We start from the raw sequence: 8,854 nt of genomic DNA, 5'->3' as shown, positions 1-8,854 counted from the left end.
ATAGTCAATAAAACACAGGTAAACATCTTTCTGGTATTCTCTGCTTTCAGCCAGGATCCATCTGACATCAGCAATGATATCTCTGGTTCCACATCATCTTCTGAGTCTGGCCTATTCCCTGTCGACATACTGCTGCAGCCACTTGTGAATGCTCTTCAGCAAAATTTTACTTGTGTGTGGTATTAATGATATTGTTCGATAATTTCCACATTGAGCCCGATCACCTTTCTTGGGAACAGGCATAAATATGTATCTCTTCCACTCAGTTGGCCAGCTAGCTGTCTTCCAAATTTCTTGGCATAGACGAGTGAGCACTTCCAGCGCTGCATCTGTTTGTTGAAACATCTCAATTGATATTCTGTCAATTCCTGGAGCCTTGTTTTTCGCCAATGCCTTCAGTGCAGCTTGGACTTCTTCCTTCAGTACCATCGGTTCCTGATCATATACTACCTCTTGAAATGGTTGAACGTCAAGCAATTCTTTTTGGTAATAATGACTCTGTGTATTCCTTCCATCTTCTTTCGATGCATTGTTTAATATTTTCCCCATAGAATCCTTCACTATTGCAACTTGAGGCTTGCATTTTTTCTTCAGTTCTTTCAGCTTGAGGAATGCCGAGCATGTTCTTCCCTTTCGGTTTTCTATCTCCAGCTCTTTGCACATGTGATTATAATACTTTCTTGGTCTTCTTGAGCCGCCCTTTGAAATCTTCTGTTCAGTTCTTTTCCTTCATCATTTCTTCCTTTTGCTTTAGCTACTTGATGTTCAAGAGCAAGTTTCAGAGTCTCTTCTGACATGCATTTTGGTCTTTTCTTTCTTTTTGTCTTTTTAATGACCTCTTGCTTTCTTCATGTATGATGTCCTTGATGTCATTCCACAACTCTTCTGGTCTTTGGTCATTAGTGTTCAAAGCGTCGAATCTATTCTTGAGATGGTCTCTAAATTCAGGTGGGATATACTCTAGGTTGTACTTTGGTTCTCATGGACTTGTTCTAATTTTCTTCAATTTGAACTTGAACTTACATATGAGCAATGGATGTTCTGTTCCACAGTCAGCCCCGGCCTTGTTCTGACTGATGATACTGAGCTTTTCCATCATCTCTTTCCACAGATGTAGTCGATTTGATTCCTGTATATTCCATCTGGTGAGGTCTATGTTTATACTCAACATTTATGTTGGTGAAAAAAGGTATTTGCAATGAAGAAGTCATTGGTCTTGCAAAATTTTATCATGCGATCTCTGGCATGATTTCTATCACCAAGGCCATATTTTCCAACTACCGATCCTTCTTCGTTTCCAACTTTCGCTTTCCAATCACCAGGAATTAACAATGCATCCTGATTGCATGTTCGATCAATTTCAGACTGAAGAAGTTGGTAAAAATCTTCAATTTCTTCACCTTTGGCCTTAGTGATTGGTGCATTAATTTCAATAATAGTCGTATTAACTGGTCTTCTTTGTAGGCATATGGGTATTATCCTGTCACTGACAGCACTGTACTTCAGGATAGATCTTGAAATGTTCTTTTTTATGATGAGTGCAATGCCATGCCTTTTCAAGTTGTCATTCCTGGCATAGTAGACCATATGGCTGTCTGATTCAAAATGGCTAATACCAGTCCATTTCAGCTCACTAATGCCTAGGATATCGATGTTTATACATTCCATTTCATTTTTTGACAATTTCCAATTTTCCTAGGTTTATACTTTGTACATTCCACATTCTGATTAGTAATGGATGTTTGCAGCTGTTTCTTCTCATTTTGAGTCGTGCCATATCAGCAAATGAAGGTCCCGAAAGCTTGACTCCCACGTCATTAAGGTTGACTCTACTTTGAGGAGGCAGCTCTTCCCCAGTTTTGAGTGCCTTCCAACCTGGGTGGGGGGCTCATCTTCCAGCACTATATCAGACAATGTTCTGCTGCTATTCATAAGGTTTTCACTGGCTAATTCTTTTCAGAAGTAGATTGCCGCGTCTTTCTTCCTAGACTTTCTTAGTCAGGAAGCTCAGCTGAAACCTGTCCATTATGGGTGACCCTGCTGGTATTTGAGTACCAGTGGCATAGCTTCCAGCATCACAGCAACACGCAAACCTCTACAGTACAACAAACTGACAGATACATGGGGGCTTGCTTGCTGAACTTTAGGTTACTCAAAAGTAAAATAAGCATACTAATACCTACCTCACGGGCTGTTGGGATCCTTAAGATACTATGTGAGAGACAATTCTAATGTTATTAGATAATCTAATCACAACCATTAATTTCAGGGCTCAAAGCAGAGACAGTATTCAAAAGTAGGATTATCAACTCCATAAAACAAACAACAACAAAAAACAACAACAATCTGTCATTTAATCGAATGTGGCAGCTCTGATACTTCCCCTTAAAAGGACAAAGTGTCAGACCTAGTCCCTGCCTTCTTGGAACTGTGCCTCCAAAAAGCAGAAAGGGCTATCATATCAGTCTTCTCTACCGAAAGGCAGCAAAGCGATCTAGCTGTTTCTTGCTGTCGTGGCCTGTGACTCTGACAGCTCACAGTCAGTCTCTGCAAAGGTGTGAGGCTAGTTTTTACCTGGTGCCTGACTGGCCATCTGCCGTCTCAGGGCTGCAGCAGCTGCTGCCTGGGGAGCTGAGATGAGGTGGGAAGAACTAGGTGCACCATGTTTCACGGTTTTTGTTGCAAGCATTGTGCTATCAGCCCCTTGAGGAATGATTTTGTTGGCAGATGTAGATACTGAGGGAAAAGAAAAATTAAGTGAGAAATTGGATCAGAAAAGAGGAATATACAAAAGTTACGATGGTAAATTCTCCATATTAGGGTGCAGGCAAAATACTAAAATTAAAAATTTCTTAAGCATTAAGGTCGAAAAATACAAGTAAACTGACAGGCTGGCACCTGTATCTTTCAAAGATGCCAAGACCAATTCACTGGTCTACTTCTACCATTAGCTAAAATACTCCACTTGATCATTCCCTTCAATATGATCAACATATAACTTTGATGCCAATACAGATCAATTCCCTGCTCTCCTCTCATAAAATCTATTCATTCCAGTATGTCACACTCATTAAGTGTTTGTCCCCTGCTAGAAGTCAACTGCCATGAAAAGTCCTGACACTCTAAACTGCACGTGTGAGAACACAATACAGGTCCACTTCAGTGAGCCAGGAGCATTGTAGCTGGTGAGCTTTGAGGCAGAATACAGCTACAAGACTGAAATGAGCTAGGATTTGAAAGGCATGTGTCGATGTTGCTTTATACTGAGGCAAACTAACAGCCTCCTTCTTTTGCTCCTGAAACAGACTTGTTTTAAAAAAACACAGGCTGGACTCAACATTAAAACTGTTCAAGTGTGTAACCTCGCAGTCTTTTCTTCCTCATTTCCTACCAAGCTCTTTCAAAGAGAACGCATATCTTATTGAATCAGTCTTCTAATTTTTTGAATATGAGCAGAAATGGGCTGGAACCAATAATCTTATTGGCACGACAATATAAAACTGATTACAGTTTCTTCATTAATTAGAAATCTAACAAGGAAAAAATGATAGCTTCCTTTCCATTCTTTACTTACTTGAAGTTCCTATCACACCAGGTGAAGAACCATGAATCAGATGAGATTTAGCAAAAGGAGTTGCCTGGGGCAAGAGACTGGGCTGGATGGAGGGTGTGCGAACCACGGGGGTATGCCTGGGGACTTGGACCACCGCATCCTCATCTTTACATGGCACCCGCACATCTTCACTTTCTAAAGACTGGGAAATGGATGACGTTGAGCTGACTTCATCCAAGTCTTCATAATATCTCTGAGACAGGAAGGCTGACCGAGAGAGGCTGGCTACAAAGCCCAAAGCAAAACACAAGTTAGACAACTCAAAGCAAGTCCAGTGCTATGTAATTTTCACTGCTGATAGAGAAATATCCAATTTGTAAAACACTTATTTTAAGTGGAAGCAGCTATTGTAAAATGTGAACACAAATGTTCGTGGTCTTTGCTCAAGTGAGGCTTTGAAAAACTGAGTAGGACAAGAATGTTCTGACTGTCAAATAAAAGAATCTGAAGACAGTGAGAGACAGAATGAGTGCTGGTGTAAAGCAGGAAACCTTGCACCCTCACCAGAAGCTTTCACAGGTAGAATAATAATATATTAGAAAAGTAAAAGACACGCTTCCACAGCAGGGTGAGCAGTCACACTACTGCTGTCGCTTTCCAACAATAAACTTCTAAGAACAGGCCTAACGTGAACTGAAAAAGACAGAATGTGCTCAGTCTTGAGCGTCTCAAACATTTCCAGATAAATCTCATGATTCTTTTCAATCAGACAACTACATCCAAAAAAATAAAATCACTGAGCTTAATCCTGGTCTTGCCTCTTTTGTTTTTGTCTCTTTTTTTTTGGTTTATAAACTATGAAGTAAAACTTTAAGCCATATTACTTTCTACTACGAATTTCAGAATTCTGTATATTTACTGCCTATTATTTGGAAAAAAACAAAAAAGCCAAACACCTCGCCCTTGCTCCTTCCCAAGTTCTTATTTAAAATGGCTTTGCTGATAGTTATTGACTTGCCTATCCTATAGGCACATCATTTTGCAAGGTTTTATTTGTATCAATGACAATGTAACCTATTCGAATGCAACTGAAAACCAATGGTATGTACTGCAGTTGTGCTGTCCAATTTTGTAGCCACAAGCCATATGTGGCTATTTAAGTTTAAAGTAATTAAAAGTAAATAAAAGCGCAACTCCTCAGTTGTGCTAGCATCATTTCAAGTGCTCAACAGCCACATGTGGCTAGTGGCTACCATACTGGACAGCAGATACATTTTGTATCATCACAAAAAGTTCTATCAAACAGTGCTGTGCTAGAATATTTCGACACAAGCAAAAATGCAGCAGGGTCACTTAGAAATTCCATACGTAATCACCAGCACCACCAGAAAATTGCAGTTAACATTTATTCAGAAGTAAGTTCCATGCTGCACAATTATCCTACAAGCTCGATGTTGCTACTGTCTGACTTTATGGTTAATGCTTAAAAAGGTTAAGTAATTTGCCCAGGGTCATGAAGTTGTAAGTGGTAGAGCCAGAATTCAAACGCAAGTGTATCTGATTCAAAGACCATGTTCTTAACAACAATCTGATATATAAGACTGAACCCTATGCTAGGCAGAATTTTAGCCCTCATGAACTTCATCCCCTCATGACAAACCCATGGTTATGTTATGTTAGATGGGAAAAAAGAATATGCAAATATAATTAAGGTTACAAATCAGTTATCTTAAAATAGGGAGATTATCTTGGATTATCCAGGTGGGCCTGATGTAAAATCACATGACCCCTTAAAAGCTGAGAAATAAAGCAAAAGAGGAAGTCAGCGGGTTGTGACAAGGGGAAGTCAGAGATTTGAAGCAGGAGAAGGATTCAACATACTGTTGTTGGCTTGAAGGGGGTGGGGGGGACACACATCAAGGAAACAAGAATCTCAGTCCTACAATTGCATGGAATTGAATTCTACCAACAACCTGAATGAGCCTAGAAGTAGAATTTTTCCCAGAGCCTCCAGGTAACCCAGCCTAGCCAATAAACTTGATTTTAGCCTTGTGGGGCCACATTGCTCTCCTAGTTCCTAAAATCCTAGTTCCTGAGAGTTAGTAGCAGTAGAAGATAACTCAGACTCATTGCCCTCAAGGACATGATACAGACAGAAAACTGGCATAACTATGTAACTGCCAAGGTGTGACAAAACCTTGGGATACTCTGTTTCCTTCTTTCATCTTTCTGATGCTATTCATTAGCTTTGGGGAGGGAGGTCCATCAATTAAAAGATGCAATGGTCATGCTCATTGTGAAATGACAGGATTCTGTACTGCTCACTACTCCAATGGTACTGCCTACACAGCTGATATGCACGACTCCCTGCTGTGATCAAGGATGCAGCTACCTTTCTGGCATCAGAAAGGGGGCCTCACTGAAATTTAAAGAATTTTATTGTGCTTAAACTCTAGCTCAGATTAGGAAAAGCAGAAAGCCACATAAGCAGAAAAAAAGAGACAAATCATATGATCATCTCAGTAGATGCAAAGAAAGTATTTGGTAAAATCCAACATCTGTTCATTATTTAAAAAAAAAAAACCAAAAAAACTCCTTAGCTAAGTAGGAATAAAAGGCAACTTTCTTAATCTGATAAAGGTTATCTACAGAAAAGAGCAGCAAATCTCACAACTTATGGTGAACTCTAGATAATGTTCTCTTTGAGATCAAGGCAAGGATGCCCACTCACCACTTTTATTGGACACTGCACTGGAGGTCCTGGTCAGTGGCATAAGGTAAGAAAAATAAATAAAGATAAGGACTGGAAAGGCAGAAACAAATAGTATCCATGGATGATGTAACTGTTTACATACATGCTACTGTAAAAAAAAAAAACTGGCATAGTGCACTTACAAAAATACCTTGCAGGGGAGGGCACAGTTGGCAAATAAATGTACAAAGTGCGCGTTATTTCCGTAAAATGCAGTAATACCAATCAAAGCCTCAATTTTTCTTTGGGGGTTAGAAATGAACGAGGCAATTAACATTAATGTGGAAATGTAAAACACCAAGATGAGACAAAACACTAGATCAGAAGTTAGCAAACTACAACCATGGGCCTGCCGTCTATTTTTACAAAGTTTTATTAAAACACAGACATGCCATTAATTTGCACACTGACTATGGCTGCTTTCCCGTTGCAACGGCACAGTCAGGTAGGTACAAGGGAAACCATATGGCCTACAAGCCTGAAATATTTACTATCTGGTCTTTGAAGTAAAAGTTTGCTAACCCCTGCTCTAGATTATAGAATTTTTTGTGATGATGAAATATTCTAAATTTGTGCTTCTCATTACAGTAGCCACCAGCCATGTGTGCTTACTGATTACATGAAATGTGATTACGGTAAATGAGAAACTGAATTTTAACTTTAATTAAAATAGCCACATGTGGCTTAGTGGCTACTATACTGGACAGCACAGCTCTAGAATCTAGAAAAAGAAGAATATTGAGATTTATTTTAATACTGGTCAATTAGGACAGTGTGGTATTAATGCTTTCCAATAAGTGTATGAAATAACTGATTTACAATAAAGATGGCCATGCTAAGCAGTAAGGAAAGGAGAGTCTATTCAATAGTGTTGGGACAATCAAATATCTAAACAGACAGAAAAAATGACACATGAGCCATACTTCATATCGTACACAAAGATTCATTCAAGATAGAATAAAACGTGGTATATCCATAAAATGGAATACTATTCAACAACAAAAAGGAATAAAGTACTGATAAATGGTAACATCATAGATGAATCTCAAAACCATTATACTAGCAAAAGTCAAACCAAAAGACAACATATGATTCCATTTATATGTAATTTCTAGAAAAGGTAAATCTATAGAGAAAAAAAAGCAGATCACTGATAGCCTGGGCCTGGGGGTGGGAGCAGGGACTGACTACAAATAAGCACAAGACTTTTTGTAGTGATGGGAATATTCTAAAACTAAAATGTGGTGTTGGTCGTACAAGTCTGTAAATTTATTAAAAATCATCAAACTGTACCCTTATAACAGGCGAATTTTATGATATATAAATTATGCATCAATAAAGTTGTTTTAAAAAAAATCAGTTTCAGTAGAGAGTAGAACTAAATGTGAAACGCAAAGCATTACCTTCTCTAGAAGATGATAAATGTGCATAATCCTGTATCTAGACACAGAGAGAGATTTCTTAAAAAGGACACAAAAAGTACTAACTATAAAAGAAAAAGCTGATAAATCTAACTATTAAAATTAAGAACTTCTGTTCATCAAAAGACATCATTAAGAGTAAAATGGCAACAAAGTGAATATCCACAACCCCCATAACCAACAAAAGACTAGTATCCAGAGTTTACAAAAACTTTTACAAATCAGCAAGTCAGATTATCCAACAGAAAAGCAGGCAAAAGACTTAATCAGGCACTTCACAAAAGAAGATCTCCAGGATCAAATTTACAGCAGCAACTGGAAAAATTAGATAGGAACCTTAAGGGGCACTGAATTTACGTTAATGGGAGAGGAACAACTCGGGGAGGGTGAGAATGGTTGCACAATCCAAAAAATGTAATCAACGAAGAATGCAGTCATGTCACTGAACGGTACATGTAGAAACTTAAACTGGTATATGTTTTTGCTGTCTATATTCTCAACAACAACAAAATAAAATAAATTATTAAAAAATAGATACAAATGGTTAATAAAGTATATAAAAAGGTTCCACCTGAATGGCTAAAAGGAAAAAGACTGGCAATAACAAGCTTGGCAAGGATGTGGAACAACTAGGGCACCCACACATTGATGATGAAAGTATAAATTGGTACAACCACTTTGGAAAAATGTTTGGCAGAACCTACTGAAGCTGAGCATATGAACAGAGTATGAGCCAACGATTCCACTCCTAACTATGTACCCAACTAACGGGTACAACATGTTCCCCAAGAGACATGGACAAAAATGTTCAGAACAATATTCTTTGAAAATTTCTTTGTAATAATGAAATAGCAAATGTCCACAAGTGGAAGAATGGATAAATAAATGTAGTATATTGCACAGTGTCATAGAAGGGCTGAGGAGCAGGTCTGAAACGATGGAAGACAGGATCAGCAAAATTGAAGACAAACACTTGGACAGAATTCTGTTTGAGGAAAAATCAGAAAAAAGAATGAAGAAAAATGAAGAAACGCTGAGAATTATGTGGGATACAATCAAAAGCAAAAATCTGCAAGTGATCAGAGTTCCAGAACAGGGGGAGAAAACAGAAAACACAGAGAAGATCAT

General features: G+C 38.4%; 1 protein-coding gene across 1 annotated transcript in view; it reads right to left on the bottom strand.

Annotated features, from left to right (window-relative positions):
- Positions 1-8,854, bottom strand: part of NUP214 (nucleoporin 214) — a 109,005-nt gene that overhangs the window by 51,601 nt on the left and 48,550 nt on the right. Inside the window, exons 22-23 of the mRNA XM_023730817.1 lie at positions 3,575-3,838; positions 2,575-2,736 (exon numbers count right to left, since the gene is read on the bottom strand). Coding sequence (XP_023586585.1) covers positions 2,575-2,736; positions 3,575-3,838 — 426 coding nt within the window. The remainder of the gene's footprint in view (positions 1-2,574; positions 2,737-3,574; positions 3,839-8,854) is intronic.

The sequence above is a fragment of the Trichechus manatus genome, unplaced genomic scaffold, assembly GCF_000243295.1.
Source record: "Trichechus manatus latirostris isolate Lorelei unplaced genomic scaffold, TriManLat1.0 scaffold00038, whole genome shotgun sequence".
NCBI lineage: Eukaryota > Metazoa > Chordata > Mammalia > Sirenia > Trichechidae > Trichechus > Trichechus manatus.
Note: the sequence above shows the minus strand (reverse complement) of the source record. Positions and strands in the feature narration are given on the sequence as shown.